Source organism: Adelges cooleyi, unplaced genomic scaffold (assembly GCF_023614345.1).
Source record: "Adelges cooleyi isolate 19-005CV unplaced genomic scaffold, UGA_ACOO_1.1 ACOO_flye_CR_arks_rails_tigmint_CR_PRNA_21, whole genome shotgun sequence".
NCBI lineage: Eukaryota > Metazoa > Arthropoda > Insecta > Hemiptera > Adelgidae > Adelges > Adelges cooleyi.
The window spans coordinates 8498486-8515958 of record NW_026095871.1 but is presented as its reverse complement, the minus strand read 5'-3'; the positions used below and the strand labels follow the sequence as shown (position 1 = coordinate 8515958).

The following is a 17473-nucleotide window of genomic DNA, read 5'->3' as shown; positions in this document are numbered from 1 at the left end:
CCTTTACACCAACAGCAAACCATAAGCAAACAGCTCTATAAGTATTCTCCGAGCTGATTGCGGTACATGCGTTTGTTAGTAGTTCAAAGTTATGGCATATTCGATTGTATTGGAATCTCGTGTATAAGTACGACCGAACAATATTCTTATACCAACAAGACGTTGTTAGATTTCAAATATCTATGCGACGAATGGCTACGACACCCATTAATGCATAATACTATTTCATCGGTGATACATGTAACGCGCCTACAACGAATCCTTTTGTTCGAGTTTCTTACCATGTAGATCTCTGAACACATGTGTCGTTGGTTAACTATACATTGTTGTTATATGTGTTAGTTTAAGCATACAAAGGCCTCTCGCTTATAATTTCTCTCAAATTCGCGACAGCGCGTGTGTCCATGCGTGCAAAAACGATATGCAATTCCACACTCGGCGGTAAAAGACAAAACGTGTCGTTTGAAATAAAATAAAAAATAAACTAGTGTGCGTGTGTGTGTGTATACATAGAAATTAAGTGTATATTTTATATGTATATGCGTGTGCTTGTTGTAGATACGGAGAGAAACAGAGGCGTGCCGATAGCCAAGAATTGTCCGGTATTCAGCTGTTGTCTGCCACGGCTTATCAGCTGAAAAAACCGTACCAGCAACTTCTCATACCGATCACCATTTGGATTGGAATGGAACAGGCGTTCATCGGAGCTGATTTCACACAGGTCGGTCATTGCATAAATAATTACTTCAAAAAATAGAATTTTTTTTTTACAATTTTTATTTATGCGTAAACATAATGCGATATTGTGTTTGCACAGAGGTCGACCGTGTTTGGCTTTCTCGCCGTCGCCGCTAAGTAATACCACCTAATATCTACCTACCTATACTATACGGCTATAGAAATTAAAAGTTTACAAACCAGCCGGCCCCGACTTTTGTGGGAGACAAACAATAATATTATATTATTGCCATTTTGTTATTATTGGCGCATGTAGATACGACCGGGCTTTGTTTTTGGCTGTGAAAAGCGTAGAAAGCTTTCTTGTAGTCAAACGCGCTTGTGTAATGCGGGGCAACGATAATTATTATTTTATTGAGCATTTCAAAACGGCCGTTAGTCATTCATTATTACTCCTGTATGGATAAATGTATTAAATACCACCACCTGTCGTTTTAAGTATCACCGTGATCTGTTTACAGGCTTACGTATCGTGTGCCTTGGGTATACCATCGGTGGGATACGTGATGATCTGCTTTGGAGTGGTCAACGCCATCTGTTCGTTACTGTTTGGAACCATCATGAAGTACATCGGCAGGATACCGTTGATGGTGCTTGGCTTCATCGTCCATTCAGTGCTCATATGGATACTCATCGTGTGGAGGCCGCACCCCAACAACCCCAAGCTATTCTTTACCATTTCTGGGCTGTGGGGAGTTGGCGACGCCGTCTGGCAGACTCAAGTCAACGGTAAGTGATAGTTATTATTACTATGTAATCATATCCGGATGAGAAATTATTGAGTTATGTATCTGTGCAGCTCGATCAACCCTAGTGCTTATGTCTTCTCGCCAGTTCTTCAAATCCTTTCAGTTCTCTCTCAATATTCTAGTCTTCTAGTCCTTTGATCTATGTCTTTTGTTAGGAAGTCAATTCTTCCGTCCACGCCAATGTCATGCATCGGTACACTGCTGTAACTAATTGTATTTATAATCTAAATACGGACGATTAAGCCTATTCAACAAATATATCAGGAATAATAAATGGAATGTGATCATTGGATACAATTAAAATAACCTCCAAAATATGATAAAAAAAACACAAATAGCTCCTCCCGACTTGTAGGTGCTTAGGAATGGGCTCAACAATTTAACAATCGAACAATCAAACGACTATAGTGTAGGGTATCAAGTGCAAGCATAAAGCAGATGCTTTTTTCCATTCTCCTGCTATATATAAAATTCATGGCACGTGCTAGATACAACACCGTATGTATTATAATGGCTCTAAAATGTAATTGGCCATTCCAAACTTTATGGTCTCTAATCTCTATCTTATAAAGTAATTTAAAAACATACAACAGACACACACAACATACAACATACAAAGTATGGTCACCGAACGAAAAAAGGCGAACGTCGCCTGTAGACAAAATTAATTATTGGCCAATAAAACTATAAGATAATAGCGTTAAAAAAATATTTTAAAGTAATCGGTTGACCGAATTGCAGTTTTTAGTTTACGGAAAACGCGAAATCAAAAATTCCTCGTTAACACTACAGTTCGGGTTTGGCGATAAAACACACACACACAAAACAAGCAAACGCTAATAGTTGTGTTAATGGGTATAGACGGAACTCTAGCGACGCTCTCCTTGTCGCCACACGCGGTAGTAATAAAAAAAACCCACTTGGAAGCGATTATTGCAACGTTCCGGGGAGACGATCATCTTGGACAGATTAACCGCACCCATAACATTGAACATCCTGATACGCCTCTGATGCTTCCTATTAATTAAGCATAGAACAGTGACCACTAATTTTTGTATACCATGTAAACTACAACTCGAACCGGCTCGAGTCTAAAAATTATATATGGGACACGGGGAAGGGGAACTATTAAGCATTCGTGTAGCGCAGACTCTGGTAATTACAGACTGTGCCTTATGTTGGTTTTTACAAAATCTATAGAAAGCATTCGTAATAATAAATTGTCCATAATAGAAGACCAAGAGGTGGGCTAAATATTTAAACGGAATCCTGGTCGATCCGGTAGACCATTGTGAGCACAATTTTGCCTACCTCAAACGTTTGACAGTTTGGGCAACTTTGCGACACGAATAACTGTACACTTAACTCTCGTTGTATAATAATAATATGTGTGCATGGCGACCGGCCATGTAGTAAAACAGAGACCGTTGCCAGTGACAGTGACCGTTGCATTTTGATGTTCAATTATTATCATTATCGTTCATTATCGTCATGCGGTTGAATTTGCCTATCGTGAATATATTGTCGACCTCGGACGACAAAAATTAAAAAATCACGATAACACAAAAGTTTTTTTTTTTTTTTGACGTTATTCGTATTGTTGCACGATATGCTCGTTTTGAAGTCACCCATTGTACCGAATAGTTATACACATGACGTTTACCGTGTACCTATATTGTGCAAATTCAAAACGTACAACGCAAATATTATAATGGCGGCCGGACAGTTTAATTTCTCTATTGACCTCTGAACAAAACTACGGTGTGGAAAAACCGTGGTACCCTGATGTTTGAATTTCCTGTGAGCTAAAAAAAAAAGTATCAATAATATAATTTTAAAAAAAACGATAATGCAAAAAAAAAAACAGCCAAAATACCTTCATAGCTCCGAAGCATCGTCGAAGCTGTATAAAAGAATAATCGAATTAATTATTATATGTTTTCCGATGTCTCAACGATAAGTATCGTTTGATATTATTATAATGAGATTGGTACACATCTTAATTATTATACATATATAATTATTATTATTATTTATTATCTTGGGTTTCAAAAGAATCGACCGCGGTACAGAGCGCGAGCGATCGTGCGTACGGTTATAAAAATAATAATAATAATAATAACAATAATATAATATTATAATAATGGTGCTAATGATAATATATAAATGTTATCCGAGTACAATGAAGACGGGTTTTCAAAGGATCCGCACCGGCGGATTCCCGCTGATCGATAGATATTATGGCGATTGGATTTTCGATTTCGTCAAGGGTAAGCAGAGGTCGCAGAACGACACTTTTGCCGTCGCCTCCGCGATTGGAAAATAATATCGTTGTTAAGTATTATTATTTCGTTGTTTAAGTATACATAAAAGACTTTCTCCGCCGGCTGTGACCGCGACAACCGCTTTGCAATTCCGTCACAATATATTATTTTAATGCCATCGAAAAAAAGTTTAATGTACCCGCGGACACGCGGTCCGGTCGTTTGTTGTTGGGCGCGTGCCATCGTCCGTTCGTACAGGATATTGTATTTATTATTATTATACCTATGTAGTGTGTATACTGTATATTATACCTATGTACTGTATACACACTCATCGTGTATTGTATTGGGAATTAAAAGAACGGCGAGCCGAAAATCTCGAACGGCGATAGACAATACCGAGGAGCGGTACGATATATAGGTATACCGCTATTACTGTATGTACGGAACGCGATTATCGTTGGTTCGTTAAACGTGGGTTAAACTCATAATAGTCGTATAAGATTTTTTTTTTCCTCGACCATCAAGTCTAATCACAACGGCGGGTTCACAGTATGTCCAAGCAGAGAGGTACTCGAAAATGTGTCGGTGCAATACAGCCGAGGAGGAGTCCAAAGTTTGAAGAGATTCGATAAAATATAGTGGATATTTAATTAAAAAAATTTTTCTTTTCTATCAGAAAACCCAGTACGGTAAAGGTAACTGGTATAAGACGAAAGTTGAACTCGTTCAAATTGACTTAATTGAGATTGAGATGACAAAATTGTGGAAGAAGGAAAAAATATCGTGAAGGGTGTAGAACGTTCCTGCACTAGACAGCACTTGCGAGCCACCTGATGATTTGTTTAAATTAGCATATTTTTCCAGTAAATTTCATCAAGTATTTGGATAACCAATCAGTTCCATTGATAGTTTGCACGGTTGAAACTTTAACTGAAACGCCGAGCCGCTTAACTTCTGCGTAATACATCATTACATCATGTACATAATAATATATCCGCTAATTTCGTTTCCGGAGGCGGCGGTGACCGATTGCCAATTATTATCATCAAGTTGGAAACATCAAAATACATGTGTATATAATATGTTAACAAATTTGTTTGGTCGCGTGCCGCTTACGTGCACGCGACGCAGTGTCAAGGAAAACGTCGCCCTTGAAAGTGTAAAATATATATTATATACAACAATAATAATTATATCAACAGCGCTGAGGACATATTTCAGAAAATGTCAACTTTTCCCACACGCAATACGCGTTCGAGTCGTTTCGATACCTATATTGTGTGCAGTGTGTGTTCGCTTCAACGGAAACGGTAATGGACATATCTGCGTACAGAGTGCGAGAGAGAGGGAGCAAAAACAGAACTCTACTCTCCCTATCTCTGATTTTAAGATAGGTATCATGTTGAACAAAATCCAATCTAAATATAAAATTGTTTATTTATGTAGAAAACCGGACGAACCCGTTCAAGTTAGGATAACCGATAAGGCACAATGTTTTTACATAAAAGTAACTGATGTAAATGATTTTGGTTTAGTTGCATTTTGAGTAAATTAGTTGGAATTTGAAAAAGCGAGGCCTCAATTACCCGCCGGTTCTACTTCGAGTCTCGTGTATAACGACTCAAAAAATAGTCTTGGTTGGATCATTATAAATGCATTAATGATCTAAAGTTAAGCCAAGTCTTCTTATTCTACGTTTGTGATAGGCCACCCTAATCCTCAACCTTCGCCCGGGCAGTCAACATGCTCTGTCACAATATGTCCCACTCACGCACGAATTGACTACCCTCAAGTCCCTCTCAATTGCGTCCAACCATATTTTTGCATTCCACTAGCTCTCTGTCGTCTACATTAATTTCAATTGGCCATTCTGCTTCATCCTAACCTCTCCTCGTGACACGTTCAAACCACCTAATTTTACGCTTTAGTGAAACGACTACAACACATTTGATGATTCGTTAAATACTTAATAAAAATTCAATTATGCCCGTACGACGTGTAATTTAACAACGAATAAAAATAAAAACAGTGACATGACCGAATTCTGCATATCATAATAATATATTAACCGTTCTAGCTAACTAACGTCAATACATGACTATTTTTAACCGCAACGATTACTGGATAATTATAGTATTTATACATTATTTACATGACTTGAGGTTACTCCATTGTAAATAGGTTGACAGCCAACTGGTCTGTCAACAATCCTCCGACCTTCATTCTCAGACGCAGCTCTGTTCATGTTCGATATTTCACTACGAATAAAATGTGCAGACAGAAACTATTCAATGAACCGCAGCCCTAAAAAATAAGAAGACGTTTCGATCGAAGCGTTTAATACATATTACATAATATACGCGGCAGTAACCTCAAGTCATGTAAACATGTAATAAATGAACTCCAAACAAATTTTAATCGCAGTTGATGATTCCTTAATATTTTTTCTTTTTTTAAATTTTCAGTGTATTATTTAATAATTCTTTTTGAAATGTATACCAATGAATCTATGTTAGTCTATCTTAATTGTTAGAAGTCTACCAGTCACAATATCCTTCTGAAGTTATTATTACTTTCTTCGGACTCGTCCCAAGGAAATCGCGTGACTGACTGCAAACTCCCCGCGCTAAGATTTAGCATGTACATGTCGCTTTTAATTTCCTAGTTTTTTTATAGGCAATTTTTTTATGTACAATGTAGGTGCAATTTAAACAAAGGCCGTCACTGGCCGTCAGCTAATTTTTATACATTTACATTTTACACATTTTCTATATTTTATACAAAAACAGAGAATTTGCTGGTAGTTTCTCTTCGCCACGGCTCAAAGCTTCATCGAAACCTGTATAATCGTTTGACATTTTTTTTTACCTTATTTATCAACTATCCGCCGGCGCTATTGTTTTTACTAGTTTTATTTATAGAACGCGCATTATTCGCCACGCGCCGTACGTGCCTTATATTATATATTGTATTGTATACTAAATCGAAAAACAATGCAATCAATTTAGCATAATATTATTTTTATACTTAACACGTGTGTTGGATAGTTATAAAAAAAAAAATCTTGGATGAAATTTATCGAGTAATTCAATTCAACGATAGCAGTAAGCAACGTGCGAACGGAGGAAATGTCATTCTTTTTTGTTGCAAAAACTAAGCGTCAAGTATAATACTAACCAATATGTTAGTATATGTATAATACTCAATAAACTTGTTTATAAAATGTTGACTCCGTCGATGACGGTTATTTGAAGATAGCAACAATGTTTCCGGGTTGTATAACTAGTAGAAAATATTTGTTAATTGTTATACATAATTAATATATCAAAATGTATAGTACAGGTTCTATCTGCACGAAGATCTTAGGTTTTAATACTATCCGTTTCAACCGCGGATATATTTTTATTTTTTGACAGTTTTTTTTTTATTATTGTTATTCTTTTTTTTTTTTCGTAACTAGATAAGCACGGTTCCGTTTCGGTAATTTTTTACAATCGTTTCAGGGTTTCTCCGGTAGGTTTATCACAAATAATAAGGCAATAAAAAAAAATTTGTTGAGAAAAAAAAGCCTAGCATTATAAAAGAACAGGAGTAATTATAATAATGTGTCATCGAACAGGTAATGATTACGATGTCGATGATCGTGTAAACTTTTGTATACTTAACCTTGGGGATGCGATTTAATTACCGGCCACCATTCTATTCATATGGTTTGTGTTTGTAATAAAATATAGCGCTTAAGGCTTATCAACTAAAAAAATAACAAAAAAAAAATTAACTAACTATAAGCGATTATAAATAATATATATTATAATACATAATATCAGTATTTATCGTTTCCATAACGAGGTGATAGTAAAATTATATTCCAATTATTATAAACTTCACGCCGTTAAATCACTGAACATAAAATCCTGTAATTTATTACAAAAGCAAATGAATTATTTTTTTCAAAAATGTTATCTTGCTTCATTGTTATTTCCTACCCTTTCAAATCCACTAACCGTTGCTTTCTAATTTAAATATTTTACCATCGTCCAGAAGTGTAGACATGATAAGATAACTGCTCGAATATCAATACAGAGTGTCCCACAATGATTCGACAAATTAAATAACTTTTGTTCTAGTGAATATTTTTACCTTTTATTTTTTTTGCGCTCTAAGCACCAAGTTTTTTATTGCATTTAACTATTTTACTTTTTAAATTATTTTTTACATTGAATATAAATGATCCAATGTCGATTTGTGTAACTTTTAGCAAACGAGTTTTAAAGTTTTTACTAATGAATTTGGGGCGCAATTACAGAGAGCTCAGAGGCCAAAGCCGTCTGAAGTCACTCGAGAGTTTTATATGAATTTGACACACGAATATAATGTTTGGCTAATTGAACTATGTGGATATGTTTTGTTTAATATTATAGTAGTGGAGTAAATGTCCTGATAGGGTCATATTTTGTATCTACATAATATGAAGGATATTATAATTTACCTACATTTGTATAGCGGTCTAACGCTCATTTTGCCAAAAACTGCCATTGACTCTTCAAGACCTGAAGTAAAGCTTTTGTAAACAATAATCATTTTTCACCATAGGTATTATAAACATAAATAACAATAAAGAACAAAATGCGGCACGCCAAAAGAATCTGTTTTGGCTGTGGCATAATTATTATACCGAGTATGCGCTGCATTTCCATATGTGTGTCGTGATGGTTTGTGTTTACGCATTAACGACTGTTAGCATTGATAAGTAATTTAAGTAGACACCGTCTATATTATATTGTATTGTATATATTATTACTACAAGCGAGTCGAACGCGTTCTCGGTGTATCGACACGCAAAACAACGATAAACGGGCAAATGCAATTATATATTATCGCGCGCGGTTATATCATCGAAAGCGAATTCTTCCACGTTACTCATTTATTAAGCGAAAATGTACCTATAAAACGAATAAGCAGTTATTTACTACAATACTCGTATGTCATATTATATGTACATCCTACATAGGAAACATCAAAAGACATGACCGTCATCGTGTACATAAATCACGTTTTAAACCTTACAAAATGCATAGTGTACATACGAAGAGTGTACAATATATTAAATGCAAGTGAAATAGGTGAGATAGGTCTCATAAAACTTGATGGAAAGTGATGTTTCTGTGACAATTTCTATATTTGATTATTTTTTTTTAAATATGCTATAAATTACGAAGAAATATATAGTTGAGATACAGTGATCTCTTATTTTTTTTTTATACATATACTAGAAAATACAAATTCCAATTTAAAATCTACTAGTCGCGCATATAGGCATGCAATTTAGCCTGTTATCGGTGTCGCATGTTTTACACCCTGCAATTCGTCTCTCTGTTGTGAATCACTCGGCCGACTATTTCCGAACACACGATCTGTGTTTAAACACACTTAAGTATTAAATTAATACACGCACGTAATTAATACAATGCAATGGAAACGACAATCACAATAATTGGCCGATAGTTGGTTGCGTTTTACAAATTGTTGATTAGCCGTCGCGACGTTGCCGCCATACACATAAGACAGTGGGGGGGAAAATATTAAATAAAATGCTGTTGGCGATTATGATGACGAGATGTGGATCGTACAATGGACCATTAGGTCTGATGACTTGCCAAACGCTGGTCGAATATGTGTGGCTTTCCGCGTGCAAACTCCATAGCCGTGCCGTTTGACGAGGGGCACACACAAACGCCATTGTGACCGCCACCAAAGAGAATATCCCACAGAGTTGATCTTTGACCCGTTCTTCTACATAATAATATAAGTTTTCATCGTCGTCACTTGTACGTGCGCACGATCATCAACCTCTTCGCACCGGCCGCCACACACAAGTATACACGTATAGTCTTACACTATCTGCACTCACACCGTCATGTAACTATATAATGGATGTTACTGTAACTATTATACCATTACATATAGATTTGATTTCCTTCAAAAGGTTACGCGTTCGATTGCTAATTGCACATAGGTAAATATATATTAATTACTTCTCGGTGACTAATAAATAGTACCCACTGACGAGCGATTAGATTTATACTATATTCTAAGAAAGAAACAGAAGACTGATTCAAAATAATCACAGTAGGTTGTTGTACCTACAAAGCACTTTGTATATGATTGTCTGAGATTTACCGGATAACGTTGTATATTGGACGTTCAATCCGAAGGCAATGATACCCATTTTTAACTGGTAAAACAAAGAGGGTTATTTGGAAATTCCAGAGTGTATGACTGCTATTATAATATAGTGTGACATCGACCTCAGGAACACCTTGTAAAATAAAGTCGAATCACAACTCATGGCACACGCATGCATCACTTTTGACTAACGGCGTTCGACGTACGTTGGCCGTTGTTGGCGTTCGTTTTTACTTAATGATGTTTTTGTTTTCCTCTTATGCCAATTTTCAACGTTTTGCATAACGAGGTCAAGGTTCCAGACGATGACTAAATAGCAGAAATGCGCATGCATAAGGCAATATACCTAACACGTCCAGTTGATTTTGTTAAAACCGTTATGAAGATAATTCTGAAAACGTAGAAATCAGTGGCCGGATTGAAAGATAAATACTCGGTTCAAGACAGCGATAGGTGGCGGGAGTCGACTCCCTGACCTTATGCTTTTCTATGATTCTCAACGCTGCGGTTATTTTTCATATGTGACAATAAGGGTTGATGTAATTATTTAAGTGTGGTCTTTTAATAAACGAATTAAAAGAAAATTCGGGCGGATTGCAGACTATGCAAATCCGTTCATATTATAATGCATGCAAGTTGCCGTTCAGCAGGAAGTCTCGGTTCCCAGGAACCGCGGTATTGTAATCATAATAATGCCATCTCGATGAAACAACGTTGCGTGGCATATCTTAGTATAATATACATACACTGTCAGACAGGTACTATTGTCAGCTAATAGCCAAAGTTTGCAAACATGTCTGCCAGGACAAGGCGGTAATACTTTCGAATACATCGTTATAGGCCGTTTCACACGTGCGGTATAGTAAAACTTCCTACTGTATAGCGGACTGTCGCATGATGATAGACTGCTTGTAAAACAAATTGTTGTGATAAATAATAAACGTCATACTTGTTATTTGAATGAATAATATTGGTAATCAACAATTTAAACTCCATTGAAGTCATATATTTTTGTTTTGAACGGATTATAGAATAAGCAATAGCAAAAATTTAAATAACTATAATAATCACTGTCGTAATATTATTTTGACTTAGAAAATTTAAATCCAAACCACCGCTTATCGTTCAAAACCTCAAAATCGACCTATTGCACTTATCTGCAGGTTTAGGCTGTCGAGTTTAGAATTATTTATTTTGTACAATAGTTTTCCTGTGTTGGCTAACACAATTTTATTGAAGTAAAAACTTAATTCTAATATTTTCATATTGCTAGCTGTTGTCTTATGTTTATCTCGAACACCCGACAAATTGCACTCCACTCCTGCATATAGGAAGAACTAAAATGCTTCAACGTTTAATGGACGCTCATGCGTATTACCTTGGGTCTTGTAGAATTTAATCCGTAAGTTATCTTCGCGTGCTTAACCTAGCCCAACCCGACCTGGCACTTTATTATTGTATTAGAGCGGTCTTGGACTGTCCGGCAAATGACATTTTATCGCGTTCACGGCCGACTGTTTTACACGGTACAGCTGCAAACGGTTAAGCACGGTTGAAAGATAATATACTATAATATTATATTATATGGTAACGCGCCTTCTCTTTTGAAAGTCTATAAAAGCGGAATAATCACAATCTATAGGGTTGTGCAATTATTTTATTATTTTTTGTTCTTTTCAACGAGGCTACGACAATAATTGTTATTATTGTTGCTTCAATATACACCTTATCATTAAAGAGCTACCGACCAGAACCGCGCGCAAATACAATAATAATGATAATATGTGAAGAATATGTCATTAGAATGAGTATTGTACATGATATAATATTACATACACACACAGAACTAGTAAATACCGGTAAGGACTTTCCAAAACTCTGCGTGCAATATTTCATTACGGCAACACAGCGAATGACAATAAACTTCATAGGTAATATTATTACCTTATGCCTGTTAAAACAAAAATATAAACTCGTTCAATATACCTAATAATTCCAAACGAGAACCGTTGTTCGCATTAGCCCGGGCACCACATATGAAGCGGTTGACACTGAATAGACAAAATCCGACTTGATCCCACGACGCGTGACTCTGCAAGCTTAGGGTCACACCAGCTGTTATGCTTAAGATTAAGACGAAAAACTAAAATAAATAATGTAAAACTATACAGCTATGTAAAAATAAATGTTTGATGACACAGAAGCAGACAGGTCCTTAACTTCACCTACCCTAAATTTTTACAAACACCTATTTTTTAGCTTCGATACGATAGCTGTTATTTAACGACTAATGACTTAAACAATTTATATATAATAATTCATCATTGCCCAAAAAACTATTCTGACAAATTTTTTTTTTTTGTTATAAATTTTTTAAAACTTTCATGGATAGAACTATTCGCTTGATCATTTTCGGATCCATCCGTGTTGTCAATATTAACTACATAGATGACGTATCTAAAAATGATCAAGCTAATATGATTTAATAAAAAATATTTTTTTTATTATTATAAATTAATTCCGAAGTTATACGATTCATTTTTTAACATATTTTCTGTCATTGGGTTTCTATGGGACTTTATACAATTTACACACGCACTGTAAACTGCAACAAACGTATGTACTCTTAAATTTTTTTTTCTTGATTTTTATTTTCATTTTACGTTTGAAAACGCAGTTATGATTAAAACAATATTTAACATGTAATTTATAAATAAAACCATAGCTTTTATAGTGGTTCAAAAGTCAAGACTTTTCGTACTTAATACAAAAAGTACAAACACAAGTTGCTCTTCTTTGCTACGATTCGATGTACCTCTTGCACAAGTCATGATGACGGTTCAGACTTCGGTGTTAAATGGTCGGACGATTGTAAGGCACCGAAATCGTGGCAAGTGTGTGTATGTGTAGAATCTATACTGCGTAATTTTGTGTTATACGTCATGTACAGTGTACACGTATTGTATAGGTACATTCCAAGTATCTATGTGTGGTTCCGATCTTTTCAGCATGCATAATTTCCCGCTAACGTTTCTGGCAAAACAATGGCTCCCTACCGTCGTCGTTTTGGCCCATTTATAATATTATTATGTTGTATGTATGTAGTTACCGGCATGGCAGTGTTCGCGTACGTTGTCAAAAGCCTTACAACGGGCCACGTTAATGTGTTGCCATAATAGTCATGGCGATGATGTTGTATTATCGAAAGCTACGGGGGTGGATCGAGGCGAGGCCGTTCCTAATAATAATTTTAATAATCATTATTATTGAGTGAAAAGAATGACGATTAGAGCAAGTACCTTGTATAGTAGGCATTGCATTGGTACGCGTGCCGGCTTATATATACCTACAGCGAACCGTCTATGTTAATATAACGATATGCTAATATGTATCGCTCCACAGGGTAAAAAAATTTTCTCTCAAACGAGGGAAACAAAATTCACACTGAAAAATGCCTCAGATATGTTATTAATAAATAAAAAAATTAAACAATATTGGGATGACAAAAAAACTACAAAATATAAGGTGTCGTCTATAATTTGACAACAAGTAATTGTACGGTAAATTTACAATGGGAGGCCCGCAGATTTATGCAGGACAGAATGTGCACGCCAACTTGACCTCAAAAATATAAGGGCCAATTATTTACCAACAAATTTTAAGACCGGAATCATTTACATGCACTATAGGAGCAGTGTGTTGAGCATAGGAAACAATTAAAAGGCCACGACCAACAGCAGTAGTCGGGCCCGTGGGTCTTGAATAGAGAATAAATAAAATGGATCTGACATATTTTATTAATTGTATGTATTATAATACATTTTTTATAAAATTGCCCTACATTAGTATGCAATTTTTAAAGTAAGAAATACCTATAAGGCCTTCAATGATTGTTAAGTTCTCTTGTATTCTTTTCACGTTATTCAATTCACAAGACCATAGCATGGGCCCAACTATTGTGATTTGTGGCTATCATTACCCTGTACATTTTCCTAGGCCCTAAGCGCTGGTCTAATAGTTATTTCGGTCGTAGTGTTAGAAATAAATAAATGAACATCTGATTCAGATCATCTGAATCAGATGTTCATTTATTTATTATATTCTTTACAGACTTTACATTCTTAGAGACAAGTGCACATGTTCTTTCTGTTCTTGTAAAAATCTGGGGCCGTCCATAATACATAATATGTAAAATAATTTTAGACAACTAATAAACTGAGGGTTTATTTAAACTTGCAAATTTTTATTAATATATTATTGTTTGTAATTATCGCAAAAGTAAACATTATGTTTGTTTTCCAAACTACTAATTTCGTTAAAACTAAAAGTTTATATTTTGTAAAAATATTTTGCAATGCTCATATCTTATTTAATTCAATTATTTAATAATAATTTCATTAAATGAATCAAATATTTCTCATTGAAATACATTGTATTTAATATTCGATTTTTAAATAGTTATAAAAATGATATATTTGATTCAGCGTAAATTTTTCAGAATGGCCCTGCGTGTCTGAATGTCTAATTAATAATGAATATTTTAAATCGTAGTAGGTAGACAAAAAAAAATCTCGGGCTTTGCTAAAACATGAGCATATTACCGGTTGACGGCGCGGCGGTACTCACCATACACTCCTTTAATTAAGACTCCCATTGTGTAATACATATTATACACGTATCTTTTTCGAACAGACGGAATTTCCAAAATTGTTTGTAATACAAAAAAAACGTCTGATGGCATATTGACACATTAAAATGTAAAACTAGATTCTAGAACTAACGTGTAAATCAAGTACACTAGAAAACGGATATGACTCATCGGGAAGGAAACTTTTAAAATGTTATGCTTGCTAGAAAGAAAAAAAAAGTTTAACAAAACCTTCATTACTACTCTCCGTTAAGTATTCTCATTAGCAATACATTTATCACTGTTGAGGAAACGTATCAATTTGCAAGGAATAATTTCGTAGGAAATATTATTAGATGGGTAAAACCGACATTTTTGAAATAGGTCAAATTTACTTTTTGTTTTAAACTAACAGATTGTAAATTAAAAAAAATAATAATAATAAAAAGTAAATGGTACCGTTCTGTCACACAACATCCGAACATTACACACCCATTTCCAACTCGTCCTACTTCACTTTACTCTTTTTGCCCAAATATCTTCTTTGATCATTCCTGTTGTTTTGCACGACTGATCACATACTACATTTGCATTGAACTTGGGTTGTATATTTTTGTCACAGGCATTTACGGTACGCTGTTCAGGCGCAACAAAGAGGCGGCGTTCAGCAATTACCGGCTGTGGGAGTCTGCCGGGTTCGTGGTGGCATATGCTTACAGCACGCACCTGTGCGCCAGGAAGAAGCTGTACGTGATGGGCGTTGTGCTGGTCATAGGATTCGTCGGTTACATCATCGTGGAGATCAGGCACAGCATCAAAGCCAGGAGGCTCAAGAGGCTGGCCGACGACCCCAAGTCCGAGCCACTACCCGATGAGATTGTAAACGAGACGGACGACGAGAAGGACGACATTGACGATGAAATCATAGTGACACATTTATAAGAAAGAAAAAAAAAAGAAAAATTATAAATATTAACAGGTACGCATAGTTTTCATGTATAATACTACAACTCATTATTGTCGTAGCTTCCAGTGCCGTTGTTATTCTTTTTTTTCAAATCAGATTAGACCGAAGTTTTGATACTTAGGGTATACGAGGGTTAGGCGCAAAAACAAGACTCCCTATAGTATGAACGATGACTCTAATGAATTTAATAATGTCTAGTAATTATAGACCCATTGTCCTCAATTTGAAATGAGTCAGTCTAAAAATGAGTTGGCTTGATACCTTTTTTATTTGAAACAAATGAGATGATCAATCGCCAATAAAAATGCATATAATAATGACGAGCGTAGAAAATAAAAATTTAATAAAAATAAAAATCAATAAAAAATTATAAACATTTTTTTTTTTTTTAACTGAAGATATGTCAATAATGGTCTAGAGTTTGAAATAGCGGAATCAATTATCCAAAGAATTATTAGTTGAGGTGCATCTTTTAAGAAAGCTCAAATCTTAATTGTATTGTCCTAATAGTGTAATTATATTGCATAAATACTAAACAATTTTATATTTTTAATATAGTTGAAATATAACAACACACCACAGAAATTAATTATTGAGAACATTTTTTTTTTTGCAGACTTGGTTAGCACTGTGTGCTTATAGTGAAACCATCAAGATGCTCAGTTTCTACGGACGTCATTATCACTTTGAAGTAGAAAATAATATGAAATTATTTTAGTTTTATTATTAAAATTAGGACTCGGATCGCAATGACCTTAAAATTAGTGTAAACGTAGTACGCATACTACACTTATTACCAATATTCTTTAATTTATTTACCGCATTTTGTACATAGTATTTATACCACATCGTCAACATGAATTATGTATATTTACATAGTTTAAATAATATAAACATACATGTATAATTTAGAAATCGCCCTGTGCATATACAAGGCGATTTTATTGTTTTATAATTAATATAACAATAAAATAGTTGTTGTTATTATTATTGTACTATTGATTTTTTTTTTGTAGTAAAAGTGATCTAGATTTTAAAAAGAAAGAAAGTTTATTACTAACTATCAAGTAGGTAGTTTGCAGCTATGCAACATTCGATATATCTTGTTTAAGTTATTTATATTATTATTACTATATTACTAAATTTAGTTGATAAGTATACGATTAAATAGTGTAAGCACGATTATCGCGTAGTTAGTCAAAAATACTTTTATTTTACTTTACTTAAAAATATTTTTCAATCAAGTTAACGCTCCTCGTCCAAAAAGTATTAATTTTTATGGTTAAGTAGATAGTAAAACCTTTTTTTTTTTTTTGTAATTGTTGTTACTCTTTGCGCGTGTATACGATACACAAGCTATTTATACATATATCATTATTGTTTAATATTCGTATGGTAAACTAGTTGTATTATGTAGAAACGAAAAGTCGTAGGTATAATCCTCATCAGCAACAACTGTGATGCGATTTATCTCGTAACAAAAATGTGTATAATATTATATTAGATTGTATAAAAAAAATATACATATATATATGATAAAAACTATTGTGTTTTGTGTTAATGATTTTAATAAATATTAATAAAAAATATTAAAAATATGTTAAACAAAATGTGGTATGAAAAAATTCTAAACAATATGATTACAATAATCATAACGTATAGTATTAACCGTTTTCAGTATAATCATAAGTAAATACAAATGACTACGTCCCAACAACGATTATTGAAATTTGACTGAAAAATTTTAGCTAAAATAATTTATTGAAGTATTCGTTTACCTCAAGGTTGCACAACACTGTACTCAACCTCCATTTGTTGTGTACTGTTACCCACAAACTCCTCATTGTTATCACCTTTATTTATGTTTATCAATTGCAACAGCAATTTATATGACACGTGCTTTTGCCTTTTAATGTGCTCTTATTATAATTTAATATTC

At 34.4% G+C, this 17473-nt stretch overlaps 1 protein-coding gene across 1 annotated transcript in view; it reads left to right on the top strand.

The window, feature by feature from the left end:
* LOC126834502 (UNC93-like protein) overlaps positions 1–17042 on the top strand; it is a 36739-nt gene extending 19697 nt beyond the window's left edge. The window contains exons 4-7 of the mRNA XM_050566464.1: positions 559–721; positions 1200–1467; positions 15190–15546; positions 16151–17042. Of these exons, the coding sequence (XP_050422421.1) occupies positions 559–721; positions 1200–1467; positions 15190–15509 (751 nt within the window). The 3' untranslated portion in view covers positions 15510–15546; positions 16151–17042. The remainder of the gene's footprint in view (positions 1–558; positions 722–1199; positions 1468–15189; positions 15547–16150) is intronic.
* The last annotated feature ends 431 nt before the right edge of the window (positions 17043–17473 follow it).